The sequence below is a fragment of the Myiozetetes cayanensis genome, unplaced genomic scaffold (genome assembly GCF_022539395.1).
Source record: "Myiozetetes cayanensis isolate MyiCay16 unplaced genomic scaffold, myiCay2020 scf1, whole genome shotgun sequence".
Taxonomy (NCBI): Eukaryota; Metazoa; Chordata; class Aves; order Passeriformes; family Tyrannidae; genus Myiozetetes; species Myiozetetes cayanensis.
In genome coordinates this window covers 48,876,712-48,891,778 of record NW_026086604.1, presented here as the reverse complement: position 1 = coordinate 48,891,778, position 15,067 = coordinate 48,876,712, and the positions used below count along the sequence as shown (strand labels likewise).

Genomic DNA, 15,067 nt, shown 5'->3' with positions numbered 1-15,067 from the left:
TTTGTTCCATAGCAGAAATTACTTACTTGAAAATGTTTTGTGTAATGCCTAAAACATCACTCTCAACATACTGAACCTTCAGATGAGTTAACTGTTGTTGATGTTTCTGGAACTGCCACTGCCATTTTTGGCAAGCACGGCAGGGGATGTCGATGTCTAAATTCCAGTGGTTAAGTCATGTTATGCTTACAAAAGTTTTTATCATGCACATCACACATGTAAGATTTACTTCAGTAAACCAGAGGAAAAACTTGCTGATTTTCTGCCAGTTAAGACTCCACGAAGGATTCTCTGTCCTGTTCTTCTTTCTGGATGCTCCTCACTTAGCTTCCTGCTGGGGACTTCAGTTGAGAAATTATAGATTTGAAGAAATTCAGGGTTTCTTTTCTCTCCTGTCACCTTTCTTCTTCATCTTCTTTTCCCCATGGAGAGAAATTGTGGAGAAGTGTTAACAGCACAAGAGCAAACCCTTTGAAAATGCAAATGAAAAATGTGTATAGAAGTGAAATGAAGTTAAACTTCTTTTGAATTACTTCTTCCATTTATCTTTCTTGGGAAAAAAAGAAAAAGCAATTTGCCCTTTTTTTTCTTTCAGCTTCAGTCAAGATTTATTCAAAGAACGTGTTCTCCATATTTGGAAATTTTCTGGCTAGAAGTGCAATGATTAGCTTCTAGAATTTCCTTCATATCTTGACCAGCTCAAACTCTTTTCAGAAAAAAAAAAGGAAATGTCATAGCATGTTAATTATTATTTCATTCACAGATATAAATGTGCTTCTTATCAGAACCGCTGTGTGAGTTTAGGATCTCTCATTGGCTCTCCGTAGATGGAGAAGCGACGTGATGTGGCCAGGAGCTTCTCTGCATTTGGAACCACACTGAATTAACTTATAAATTTGCATCTGTTTGAATGCATATATTATGTGCATTAAATTTTACATGTTTGCCTCTGCATATCAATTTATTACGTATATGTAATGTTAAGATCTCTTCCTCACGAATGGGGTTCTTGATACAGAAGTGATCTTGGAAGCTTGGTCACTTTAGCTTGCAAGTAATGAGTATATGCAGAAGTAATGTTTTTTTTTTTTTTTCTGGAATTAGGCATATTTTTTGGAAAGTTGGGTAATTCATGAGGAAAGAATGAGAAAATGTGCTGTCAGGAGGCTGGAATTCAACAACTCAGCGACTCAGCTGGGGGAACTTTGGGAAGAGAAATCTCACTGTGGTGAGAACAAACTGTAGCCAGTTAGTCATTTTTGCTTGCTTGTGTTGCGAGAATAATTGCAGAAGCTGCAACGGGAGAGGGAGAAACTCTTGTGTGTGCTAGTTATTTGTTGCTGTATACATTTTAACTTTTGTGGGTGTTTTCGAGTTTGTGGGTGTTTCTGGGTGTTTCCTCTGTTTGCACAGAGGAGACTACTGTGCAGCCCATGTAGTGTAGAAACCAAAGTGTCAACCAAGATAAGTTGCAAAAAGTAATTTTAATTGAAATAGTAAAATGAAATAAAAACAGTGGTCTGGACACAATTGGTATCTTTTTCATCAGGCACATTGCAATTGAAAAAAGATAGCTAATGCTTCCCTACCAGAAAGAACAGGGGAAAAGGAAGAGGTTAGTACAGCCACATGCCAAAATACATTACAGCATGCAAGGCTAGAGCCAGCCCACACATTTATACAGTGCATTGTTAAGATTCATTGGAAAGTGCAAATGCTAATTAGGAATGTGAACCAGATAACCTCAACATCAGTTCGAGTCCAATTATTCCTACTGGGACTTCATGATACAGATCTGTTTGTCCTTCTTCCAGCGATCATGCCCAACTAGAGTTATTACAGTAATTGCATGGAGTTTGATGCCAGGCTAGTGCCAGTGTGACACTGCTCGCTGGCAGCTTGGCAGCTTTTCCGAGGAAAGCGGCAATGTCATGTTTGCATATGTATTGTCGCAGAAAGATACGTGCAAACTCCGTTTAAAGTCCGGGTCCACAGCTGTGATACTTGTTCGTCTTGCTGTGCTCCTTGACTGATCAGAAAGGGAGGTGAAGTTTCAGTCCATCAGGGTGCCCTGACCTTGCAGTTACTGTGCAGCGGAGATGATGGTTATTGGTGGCAAAAATGAATCCTGTTGTAGCTGTTTGGTTGTGGTAGTCTCTTCTCTCTTCAGGTTTTACCTAGCGCTGCAAAATTGGGTCTGAATGCGATCTCTTGTAATTGATTCCGTGCTGCAGGCAGCTCTTGCTCAGCATTCTGCACCCACATGAGACTGCAGCATCGAATGCCAAAGTAGAGCCACCGCTAAATGCGTCGCATTGGAGGCTGCAATAGTTTCATTTCTAAAAAGCAGAGAGGGCTGTTTGCTGCTCTTCAGCTCCTCCTGTTTCCCTTTCATTGAGAGGAAGGTAATCTGTGGAGGTGCACAGGGATCCCAGTGTCATGGCTGTGTATCAGTCTGAAGGGACTGGGGAGGCCCCTGATGTGAGCAGGGCTATGGCTGGTGCTGGGTCAGGCCAGCTGTGCCATTGCCTGGCCAAGGCCTTGAAACCTTCTGAGAACAGAGGCTCTTTGGCCCTCCTGAGCTACCAGTCCTAGCATGGCAGTGCCCCTCCAGGGAGAAGTCTGTCAGACAGAGGGTTGGATTCTGTCTGGAAGAAGGTCAAGTGTGACAGATCCTCAGCATGGACACCTCTCTGCTGCAGTAAAGCTTGCAAAAGCAGCTGACCCTGTAGGTTGGAGGTCACCCCAGCAAGCAAAAGTGGGTCATTCAGGGTGAAGTGCAGTAGAAGAGAGGCTCAGGCTGCATCATCAGAGTGGGTGCCAAAATGCCCTGCAGGAAGGCTGCAAATGGTTGTGTTTCAGGGCAGACCAGGAGCAACAGCAGCCTAAAGGAGACATTTGGGAGAGGTGGTGCCTGCTGGCATGGGGAAGCCAAACCTACAGCCTTGCACAGAAATAAAATTTGTCCCTTTGTCCCAAAGCCTACAACCTCTTGCACAGAAATAAAATTTGTCCCCAGTTCTGACTCTTGATAAATTTTCCTCTGTCACAACTGGCTTCCAGTCTGGGAAGCACCATCCAGCACATAACATTTGAAATCTTTCTGATCTCGTCCCTGTATCTTACTGAATACCAAAAGAATTTCCTGGGGTCTTACTAGTACCTGTATGACAAGAAAGTTGGTGTCACATCTTTGTATTAAGTTATTGGTTACTCATTTTCTATGTAATTTTCCCCTTTGCTTATCACAGTACAAGAACATATGGGTTTGGTAGCTTGATTGCTGCAATACAGGGGTTTTTATTACCTGAGGGTCCTGATGGGCAAAAAGGTAAAAAAAAAAAATCAACTATGTGCCTCGGCAGCACAGAAGACCAGTGCCATCCTGGGCAATGTTACCAGGAGGTCAAGGGAGATCATCCTTCCCGTCTACTCAGTTCCTGAAGTGCTGAGTCCAGTCCTGGACTCCCCAGTACAAGGCAGACATGAACCTAATGGACATAGTCCAGCAAAGGGCCACAGATATTACAAAGGCCCTGGAGCATCTATTTCATGAGGAAAGTCAGAGAGCTGGAACTGTTCAGCCTGGAGAAGAGAAGGCTCTGGGGGGATCTTACCTACGTGTATCAATATCTGATGGGAGGAGTAAGGAAGACAGAGCCGAAATATGCTCGGTGGTACCCATTTGCCAGAACAAGAGGCCAGGGGCACAAAGTGAAAGACAGGAATTTTGATTTAAATGGAAGAAAAAAAAATTACTATCACAGTAAATATCATATCATGGTCAAACACTGGCACAGATTTCCCACACGCAGGCTGGGAGTCTCCATCCATGGAGATATTCAAAACCCAAGTGGAACACAATCCTGAGCGACCTTCCTGAGAAGGGCGGGTGGACTAGGCAATCCCCAGAGGTGCCCACCAGCCTCAACCAGTCTGTTGGTTCTGTGATTAATGTGCAGTATGTATTTTATGGCTGGAGTTATAATGTATCAGTAATAAAGATTTGCATGTTTTCACTTGAATAATGTTTGTGTATTATAAGTGTGTTACAGTTTATGGGCTTAATCATAATAAAGGAAAACTTTATAATAATCTTGTTATCCAGGCAGAGCTAAAAAAGAGGTACTTAATTTTTGAGCTCCTCACTGATATCTTGTTCTGGTGATATTGTAAGGGGGTAGGAGTATAACGGAGGGATATGGCCTGAAGAAGCTGATGTAGAAAGGTTTGAGCATGGACTGTTTCTGGAGAAGACAATTAGGGGAGGCCTTCAGCCCTGGAGGAAGGGAGAAGCTCAGTTCCAAAATGGAGCAGAAGCTGGTGAGAAGAGAGGCTGCTTCTCCTTTCCCTTGTGTGTGTGTGGGAATTGCTGGCAGGCACAGGCTTGCCAAGTTTGCTGCTGCTGGCTCCTCTCACCAGGAGCTTGACCAGGAGGCTGTTTATTCCCATTCCAGCTTGAAGAGAGAGCCTTGGCCTTTATAGAGCTGCAGGGATGAGGCTGTGAAAAGCATAAAGTTTGTGCTCCCGGAGCTTTGTGTTCATTTATACCAATAAATCTATGTTTTGTATTCTTTCTGTTTTCTTGATTTGCCAGAGCTTAAACAAAGTGTCTTTTCTCACATCTGCACATTTCATTTCATCCCATTCATACCTGAAAAATATTTAAGAGTATTTTTAGTGGAGACTCTTGCAATATTTGCCTTTCAGAAAAACTCTTAATTTACAGGGCCAGTATTTTATAGCTCCAAGTCATCATCATCTTTTTTTTCTTTTTTTTTTTTTGACTGCTGAGAATTGATTGGCATTTTTGGGATTAAGTTATGATCCACAGTAACCATCAGACTGTCAATCTTTCATCATCTTAGACTTGTCATTCCAAAATGATAGAGAGCAAAGGTTTAGGATGGATTGAAGAGCTGTATGAATTTGTAAGCTGACCTTTCTCTCCTCCTCCCATTCTGTCCCTGCCAAAGCAATGATACCCGTGTCTTTCTTGGCATGGTTATTTGGGCACACAGTAAAATAAAAACAATTAGCAAGAGCAGAGGAGGTCTGTTCAGTTTCTTTAATTATACATTCCTAACTAAACCTCTTAATTTCCCATGAATTTATGCAGTAGCTTCCCCTCATTGTATTTCGTGCAATGATGGTTTAGAAGCAGAGCGTGCCTACTCACACCACATGGGTGCAAAGTAGCCGTGCTGCCTATATACCGGTGCACAAGGATTTCTTTTGGCTTTTGTATTAGAGCAGCAGGGGTGACTCCACTGCCAGGCAGCCCCCACTCCCCAGATGACCGGAGCCATCTAAATCCTGCTCCCACAGGTCATCTCTGACCTGGGACAGTGGCAAGGCTGCAACATGAGGCTCATCTGTCTGGATGCTGATGGGCATTTCTGTGGATGGTGGGAAGAGAAGTGGTTCTAGTAAGGCTTTCCCTCAGCTATCACCAGTTCCTACTTTGTGGTGGTGAAGAGAGCACCCGAACCGAGAAAGGCTGTCAGTTACATATGGTATTTCTGATGTGCTCTTGCAGCACCAGCAGTGTTTTCCCATATCCTGATGCAGCAGGAATTTTGCAGAAAGTGACTGAGTACAACTTTGGCATCTTCATACAGGAGAAGGAGGAGGAGGGGGACATATTGCCATGCAAATTATTCTGGATTGCCATAGTTATTTTCACTTGCCTGCAATGTGTAGCCAGACAAGAAATCCTGAGCGCTGGGGGTTTTCTGGTTGGTTGGATTTTATTACAGCACAGCCCCGCACAACTGTTTCCTGTAGTTCCCTGTTAAAACACCACACCTTACAGCTGCTAGCTAGTATTTCTCAAAGCAGACATCTATGTAGCTGCACGGATTGGCCACATAAAACAGCTCCTGTATTGGCCTTAAGTGACTCTTAAAATTAAGAGAGCATTGGAGTGTCACAATTTGAATACATGTAAGTGATGCAGTGGTGCAGACCATGTTTTTCAAAGCTGGTGTCCTCTAGAGCTAACCTGCTTATTTCTCTCCATTCAGTATAAGTACTTAGTTTGTTAACAAGAAGCAGGAAATTTGGCAAAATGCAGTACTGCTTGCTTATAGCAGAGATGTGTCTATTTTGGCTGGAAGATTCTGAGTTCATACCTCTCCACACAGCAGCAGTGAGATCTGTTCTATCCTCCTGTTCCTCTACATGGAGCATCAAGTATAAAACCACCAGCCTCTTATTATCTGATTCCAAGTTTGGGGTATGAAGAATTAACTAAACATTTGTTTGACATTATAAAGGAGCTGGAGCATATTTATCCTTCCTACTACAGGGTGGAAAGCATGTGACAGGACCGTAAAGCTGTTTGCTCAAGTGATCCTGGAAGACACAGTAAATGAAGCTACAGCAAAACACTTGTAATGCAATTCTGGGCCTGTTTTTTTCCTCAGCTGGAGAACGCTTTTTAGGCTCAGCCACATGCATCAGTTTCCCCATTGATAAAAATGTAAAGGATGTTTCCCAGTGTCCTTTCCAATATACCATCAGAACACCAAATTTAACACAAATTACATTAAGCTGCACAACTCCCTCCATTGTCTCTTGTAATGTTTTCACGGAGTGTTAGGCAGCAATCCTCAGTTCTTTTCTTTTTTTTCTCTTGGCTTGCTTACCACTTCTAAAATAGTTTGAGGCCAGTGTTGGGCTCCATGGGTTTGTTGGCATAGCTGTGTCAGCTTGGATTGTGAACTATCCTCTCCCGGCCAAGACTACTGGGCTGGTAGCACAGTCCAGGCACTACTCTGTCAGCAGAGGTGCGTAAATTTGGGGGCAGCATTCTCTCATCTTCTGTTTCAACTGCCTGCATTGTCTTTGAAGCAAGTACTGTATTTCCAGTCTGCTTCAAGTCATGTGTATGCTACAGATAAAGAAAATGCTGTGCTGACATCAACTAAAATATTTATGTATGCGTGTGTTTGGAATAAAGTGGGGAGATTTTTTTCCTTTAGCTGAGTTGCACTTAGGAAGTAGGCAGTGATGAAACAGTGGCCCAAATAATTTTGAATTGATTATCATAATTAATACATATCAGAGTTGGCACATGTAGCTTATAAAAAGGACATTTCTGTCTGCATTTGGTCTTTTGGAGACTTTTTTTTCTCAGTTTCACATACAACACTGAGAACTAGGATGACCTGAATGTTTACTGTCCAATATGAGAGATACTATGAAGCTCCTGCTAAGGGCTCTGGCTGTTGACAGATATCTTCTCATCTAACATGTCAGCAGTAAAGAAGGTTAGTGGGACAACGGGAAGCTGCTTTCTTACCCAGCTGCATTCCCACTTAGATACTAGGCTCTTTCTTGATTTCAGTAGATGGTGTAATCACATTTCCCTGTATATTAGACAAAAATGTGTCCTGGAATCAGTCCATGTTGTTACCGAAGCAAAAAGTATCTCCATGTTTGGTTTTATCTCCACTGGATTGCCACCCTGCTGCAGTCACATCTCTGATAATCCATGCCCAGGAATATTCTGTGCTGCTGTTTGTTGCTGCTTGCACAAAAAGAATTGCTCTGGTTTGCAGAGATATGACCTTAGCATGCCCTTGAAGTTGCAGTTTTTGAAAGGCAGAAGAGATCTTCTATTGAGACTTGAAACATGACATGTATGACTTATTTTTAACTCTGCAGGAAGACTTGAGCTTTTAGGGAAAGAGGATTTGCCCCATACAGCAGCTTCCTATGAAGCTCCAGGTCAATAGGTTAGAAAGATAGATGTATTGAATTGAATGATTTTGAGGTTATTGATTTGACAGAAGAGGTGTTATTTTAAGGCTTTATTACATTATTTTGCAAACATAATATTTTTTGTTCTGTTTTCTGTTCATTTCTTACAGAAACGTTCCAGAGGTCAAGTGCTATTCGACAAAGTGTGTGAGCATCTGAACCTTTTGGAAAAAGACTACTTTGGACTAACATACAGAGACACAGAAAACCAAAAGGTAACCCACAGAGCTGCAGCTGGCCTTTGGCATGCGAACGTCAGAGCTCGCTGAGAGACTCCCCAAACAGTTGCAACAATCCAGAAGTTGGTTTTATCTTCCTTGTCAGGTTCCGTAGACATAGTTTGAGCTATTGTTTTTTGCGACTCCACTTCTTAAAAGCATCTCCTGTGTTTCCCTGGCTTCCCTCTGTTTTGGCTGTCTATGACATGAAGGAAGCTGGTCCTCTTTCTAGTATAATTTATTCCTTTACTGCCAGAGATGAAAGTCAGATTTACATTCAGAGATACACTGCTAAATATATAATACTAAAATATGGCTTAATAATACTGTGGTTGGGACACAGATAAGCAGGAGGTGATTGACTGCTCCTGCTAACTGCTAAGATAAAGTAAGGCTCCAAGTCTTGACTTTCTTTATCTTAGCAGTATTGTTGATTTGACTAAAGACATTAGTCTTCAGAAGCAATTGGTAGCAAGAGTGAATAACATTCTGCTTGTCTGCATCTCAACTTTAGTATGAAATAAGCTGTGTCAAAGATTATCTAGTGTGCAGGTGATATATATTGTGTACAGGGAAAGAGAGAGTATCAAAGGATAATTTAAAATATGCTGTGTGATTTTGGCATTTTAAAACAAATATTTTGAAACAGTGCAAAACTTCTTAGCAATATATGCAGTAGCCCCACGGAGCTCACCAGGTGAAGGTATTTTGTGCTTTATGTGGCCTGAAAGGTCTTCCCTAATGGAGCTGGAGCTCTTACTACTTTTTTACTGCTCATGTCTTGTGGGAACAACAGTTGTATTTCCTAGACTTCCATTTGTTTCAATTATATATGATACAAAAAAAGTCAGTCTTTTTGTCTCTCTTTCTCCCTTTCTTTATGGACTTCTTTGTTTCTGATTCAGAAAATCACTTAAGCAGATACTTGTCTATGCCAATCCAAGATAACACTTTAGCATATACTTTAGTTTTCAGTTTCAATAAAAGCTAGGCAGATGTCTAAGTGCATTTCCAAATAGGTGTGCTTTCATGTACTGCAAAGAGAAGAATGGATTTATTATTAGCACTGGGTTTAGAAGCACTAAACATTTACAGGTCACCATTTACTTCACAGAACTAAACAGTTAAAAGAATAATTGCCTGCCACCACATTTATTGATCAAAAACATGTATATTTTTAATGTCAAAGTGCTTAGCAATTCACCTCCATCCTCTGCTACATAACTTCCAACCAGACAACATATGTGCCGATATCACATGACATCTTTGTAAACAGAAATGCTGATGCATCTTTAATTTTGTGGTACATAGTGTACTTTTGTCCTCAGCAATAGCTGGAGTTCTTCAGGCTCATGTTTTGCACCACAGACCGGGTTTGGACAGCTGCAAACTGGTTGTTTTTGTTGGGGAGGGATTGTTGTGTTCTACTTGTTTGAGGGTTTTTTAAGTGTTTTTGTTCATCTTTCTTTGGAGAAAGTGGAACTTTCCTAGGGGAAGCAAACTTTTTGTTCTGGGCTGTTATGCATTTTAAATATTAATTTGATTCTGTTAGAGGTCAAGGCAGCAGCAGCACTAAGAGACCCCAAGCTGCTGTGTGTCTCACCCAGAGGAATTTTCATCTGCTCCTTGGCATCCACGGAGTACTAACACATCACTGTGATAATTCCCCATTGCCTTGGAAGGTTTTTTTTCTTGCGTAGTCACTGGGCTTTGCACGGTGTGGATGGGGGCAGAGGTGCTGTGGCTCTGCCTCTGGTTTCCTTGGAAAAGCCCCTCACGCCCACATTGATTTGCAAATGGGGTAGTGCCCTACTCTGCACTTGCTTATCCTCTAGCAAGGCTTTTCAACCTTTCCACGATTAGAGAAAAAAAAATCAACCAAGCAACCAATTGTAACAAGCTTCTAAAAATTTCAGTTCTCCCAGAAGATACTCTGGAAAATGATTCCTGTGGATTCACTTTACCAATTTCTATTTTTTTACTCTTCTATTTCAAACCATTTAGCTCCTCAATGTCTGGAAAGGTTAATAAAAATCCTACTTCTACACAGGGCCACATCATGAAAGGTAGTGTTAACCCAACCTACTGCTGCTCAAGGGAGAAAGGGGTGGCAGACCTTTGCGTGTTCTAGCTTTGACTCATAGCACTGTTTTAAAAATAATGTTTATTGTGTTTTCTAATTCAAATTGAAAAAAGGAAACATTTTCTTTGCAGAATTGGTTGGACCCTGCCAAGGAAATCAAGAAGCAGATCCGAAGTAAGTTTGTTATTGTTGCCCCCATTTACATGTCTCCCCGTGGCAACAAAGCCTATTTCACAGTCATCTTTTGTATCCAGTCCCAAGTCTTTGGCAATAGAATTACCTGCATCTATTACATATTTTACCCCATAATGAGTGTGAGTGGTTACTGAGGTTCGTAACAAATGAAGTTGCATTGCTGATAACAACTTGACATTTGCAGAGATGCAAAAACCTGAGGTTTGACATTAAGCAATGTAACCTTAGGGACTAAGCCATGTACATGAATTATTTCTTACTGATATTTATATCATATCCAGGAACACTACTCGTACCTCGTACTGAAATATTTCACTGATGCAAAGATAGCATTCTACCTAAAATATCTTTCCTTTCTGCATTTCAGAAGCTTGATCTTTGCTCCTAAAATGACCAGTCAGCTCACAGAGAAACAGTCAGTTTTCTGATTCACATGAATCTTTTAAAAATCTCGCTTGTTAAAACTAGATGTCTGCTATGTATGAAATTCAAAAACCTCTGGAAGGAAAACCTTGTTGAGACTGCCAGGCTCAAAATTTGACCTGACTTTTTTTAAAAAAACAGACAAAATTTAATGTGTGTGATTCTATGCACAGGAAAGCTCAGTATTTTTTTTCTTTGCACATGTTGTAAATGATTTCTTCTAACACTTGTGCTTTCACAAGCAAATATATCTGGTGGTTCACATTTGTTGGACCAGGCCTGACAAGTGAATCCTTTCCCTCTCCAAAATTCAAAGGGTTAATTTACACTGGAAGATATCCCCACTTAGTATGAACAATCTCACCTTTCCTCTTTGTATTTCCTCCTTGTATTTTCATTACAAATAAATGATCTGCAATACAAAGTAATGAAAATTTGCCTTTTCTAAATCTCATGAGAAGATGTATCTGGAGACGAAGGTGCTTTAGACCTCGATGAATCAGGTTACACTGCTTGGTCAATACAAGTGAAGCAGCTCAGCTCCCCACCACAGATTTGAAATGCATTTAATATGTTCTCAAGCCATGAAATAGACAATGAAAAGTTGTGACAGTGGGAGATTAAGCAGGGCAGAAGAGTCTTGTCCTGTACTTGAGGCAGCGGACAGTTGTATTTGCAGAAGATGACAGCAATAATTTGCTTGTATAATTCACCCCAGAGTTTTGGAACAGAAAAGTTCGTAAAATCAGGGACTCTGAAAGTCTTACAAAGAGCTGAAGTCCTGATGATAAACATCAAAACTCTTCTTGCACACTCATAGAATCATAGAATGGTTTGGGTTGGAAGGGACCTGAAAGATCATCTAGTTTGAGCCCCTGCCATAGACCAGGTTTCTCAAAGCCCCATCCAACCTGGCCTTAAACATTTGAGCCTGTTTTCTCAGGTGTGTGGATCATCAAGGTGAATGGGGCTTTTCATGGAATGAAATGTCCCTGTTGTCTCTAAATAAATATTCCCAGACACCCAATTTGGAGAACTGTACAGTACTCTGAGCAAGTAGATCTGTCCAGCATATAAGCCCTCCTACCAGAGAGTGCACCAGATATACCTTCAAACCTTCAATATGCTTTTGTAGGTACCTAGGCACAATATGTCCCTGAATGGAAGATCATGGGAAAACCCTACCCTGTGTCAGGTTTATAAGGAAAAGTCCTGATTTTCACAGTGTTCCTGAGCACTTCCTTGTTACATGGCCAATATGGATTTTTTGAGAGGGATATTTATTTCTAGTTAGATTTGTCCTTTGACAACAGTGCATTTCAGAAAAGAGAAGTGACATTACTTCTGGTTTCTGGACTACAAAAATACTGTAATTTATGTGGTGGAAGTAGATGTGAAGGGTATATCCCACAACAGAGGCCTTGGTGAAAAGTCTTTTTACTGTAAAACCACCTTGTTGCTTGTGGTTTGGGGTTTCGTTTTTGCTCTTTATTTACATTCAAGACATGGGCTAGTGTAACCTGACAATTTCTTCAGAATAGCTTCTATATTTAAATACCACATTCAACTCTTTTTAAAAATCTTGATATTCCTTCTTTACGACATTTAAAGCTAACACTCCAGAAATAATTTCACCGACTGTGGTGATACAAACCAGTATCCATCACGTGGGTCACCTAAACTTACTGAAATAAGTAAAGAAGAATTCCCTAGTGCTATGTACTTTTTTCAGTCATGCTCTCTGTGTTTGTCCTTGCAGCTTTGTCTGCACAATTTATGTCTGCTGAAGAAAGGAGCTATGTGCTGAGGCAGCACTCTGAGAGGATGCTGTGAGCTGGTTTGGGCAGCTAGACCTTGGCACGTAACCCTGCTCCAGAGCCCATTCGTATTCTGGCTTGTGGTGTTTCCAGTACCTCTGTGTTTTGGGTTATTGTTTTTTAAAGCTTGTATAGACTGTGATTTCAGGCTGTTATTTTCAATAAACCTTGTTTTCGGACTGAGAGTTTTTTAATATTAGTAATAAATTATTGCTCCCTTAGAGTCCTTGCTTCAGTGGAAATCTTACTAAATAAGAAAAGAGCTGTAAACTCGGATCTAATACAGTGTCTTCAGTGTGAAGTGTGGGAAAAAGATACTGAATCCTGTTCTTATTAATTACTTTTCTGGGGTATTTTTAAGGCTGTTGGTGATTGAACAGTGTGAGCATCTTTGTTTGCACTTACAGTGTACTTTCAGTCAATCTGTGTTCTTTTCCAGGTGGTGCTTGGCAGTTTGCATTTAATGTGAAATTCTACCCTCCAGATCCTGCCCAACTATCTGAAGATATTACCAGGTGTTTTAAACATTAAATACCTTTCTAGAAGGGGCTTAAAAGCTGTTCCTAGTAGCACTTACACTGCAATTATCCAAGAAAAGAAATGTTTTATGTTCCCATTGTCTGTCTTTCTCATATGAGCTTATGGGAAATATGCAAGGCTTTAGCAGAAAAGACAGTATGAACAGTGTCTATCCTCTGAGCTATGAAGACTTTTGTATAATTTAAATCTCAGCTTTTTCAATATACATATTCCTGGGAGTTGGTTTTAATTTTCAGAAAGATGCCTGATGCCCATTTTTGCCAGTGGTAACAAGATATTATTTGTGAGTAAAATCATATCTATGAAAGGAAAGAAGTAACATGATGCTATGGCTTAAGCACCATACTGAATCCAAAACAGGGCAAGCACTGTAGCAGCTACTTAAGAAAAATAACTCTTTCCCAGCTGAAACCAGAATAGATAAGAATAAGCATGCATGTAAATTTTGCGTGTCATTTGACAAAGTAAGGAACTGATCTTCGTGGAATAGAGAATATGATGGTAATGGATGGCTGTTCCCTGCTCTCCAAGTCACTTGGCTCTACAATCTACACCTCTGCTCTCTGGTTTTGTGTTTAGATTGCAACCACAACCAAAAGAACTCTCACCTGATTTCCTCCTTGGTGTAAGGCATAAAAGCTTTGAGTCATTACAAGTTTTGTGCCATCAGCAAACTGTTCTCTAGCCTGTTTCAACATTTTGCAGCCTGTGGATATGTTTAACCTACAATGCTTTATCGACTTACTTGTTGCTTTTAAGGCAGCACAAAGCCTTTCGCCTAGGTCAGAGGTTCCCTGTGGTAGGTACTGTGCAGAAAAAGTGTGCCAAGAGCTCACACTTGAACAGAGGACTTCCAAAGGAAAGGATTGCTTTTCTCCTCTTGTCACTCTCAAATTTCCTTTGGTAACTCTGCCTTTGCCACCAACCCACTGCTCTTCATGTTATTTTCTGTTTTCTTCTATCTGGTGATCCCTTGCACTGCTTATCTCCGTGGTTTTAACATCATTTACTGTTTAAATGAATTTTTGAGAAAGCACAACAGTTTGCTAAAGAGACAGTTTATGTTTTTTGAATAACTTAGAGGTCAGCTACCCTTTAATGAAGAGTATATGAGGTTTTTAATTATTTTTTCTGCTTAAAGAAAATAATTATAAGGTAGATTCATATCTTAGTGATCTGTGATAGAAAACTAGTATGTTTAATGGGTGTTTCTCCATTTATGTCACTAAACAAAGTAATAACCTATTTTATTAAGAGGTCTCTGTGCTGCTGCATAATGGTAAATTAGGTGTTGCTAGTGATAAATTAGGCAAAAGCTTGGTGTTTTGTTTTTGCTTTTGGTTTTTTTGGTTTGGTTGGGGTTTTTTTTTTGTTTGTTTGTTTCTTTTACATAATTATTATTATCCTTGTAAATACCTGAAAAACTCTGGGCTGGGGAACTGTCTGCAAATTACTAGCAGAACCGAGACCTCTTGGCAGTGCCCACGCGGTTGGGGGCAGAGGTGGAGGAAGCACTGTCTGAGCCACCTTGGTGCTCTGTTGCAGGTACTACCTCTGCTTGCAGCTGAGAGATGACATCGTGTCAGGTCGGCTGCCCTGCTCATTCGTCACACTGGCCCTGCTGGGCTCTTACACTGTGCAGTCGGAGCTCGGCGACTACGACCCGGATGAATATGGCAGCGACTACATCAGCGAATTTCGCTTTGCCCCGAATCACACTAAAGAGCTGGAGGACAAAGTGATCGAGCTGCACAAGAGCCACAGGTAAGCAGAGGGCAGCAGTGTGAGCTGTAGCCTGCTTCAAGTACCATCCTGGTGCTTCGGGAGATGTTAAAATCTGTCATGGTGTACTTAGTATTTTTCGAATAAGACTCCTCTCTGTGTCTTTGGATAGAGAAGAGCTTTGCAATGTGAAAGTTAACAGGGTCTGCACCAAAGCTTTGGCTCTGGTAGGTTCCCAGCTACCTAAGGGATGTGGCTGTACTTCTGACAGGCTGAAAATGTTTTCCATCTGCTGGATTTTG

At 41.0% G+C, this 15,067-nt stretch overlaps 1 protein-coding gene across 22 annotated transcripts in view; it reads left to right on the top strand.

Moving 5' to 3' along the window:
• The window catches only part of EPB41L3 (erythrocyte membrane protein band 4.1 like 3), a 141,412-nt gene that overhangs the window by 91,930 nt on the left and 34,415 nt on the right, over positions 1 to 15,067 (top strand). For all 22 annotated transcript variants that reach the window (XM_050335458.1, XM_050327471.1, XM_050329861.1 and 19 more), the window contains exons 4-7: positions 7,878 to 7,982; positions 10,200 to 10,242; positions 12,943 to 13,018; positions 14,589 to 14,807. In XM_050335458.1, the coding sequence (XP_050191415.1) occupies positions 7,878 to 7,982; positions 10,200 to 10,242; positions 12,943 to 13,018; positions 14,589 to 14,807 (443 nt within the window). The remainder of the gene's footprint in view (positions 1 to 7,877; positions 7,983 to 10,199; positions 10,243 to 12,942; positions 13,019 to 14,588; positions 14,808 to 15,067) is intronic.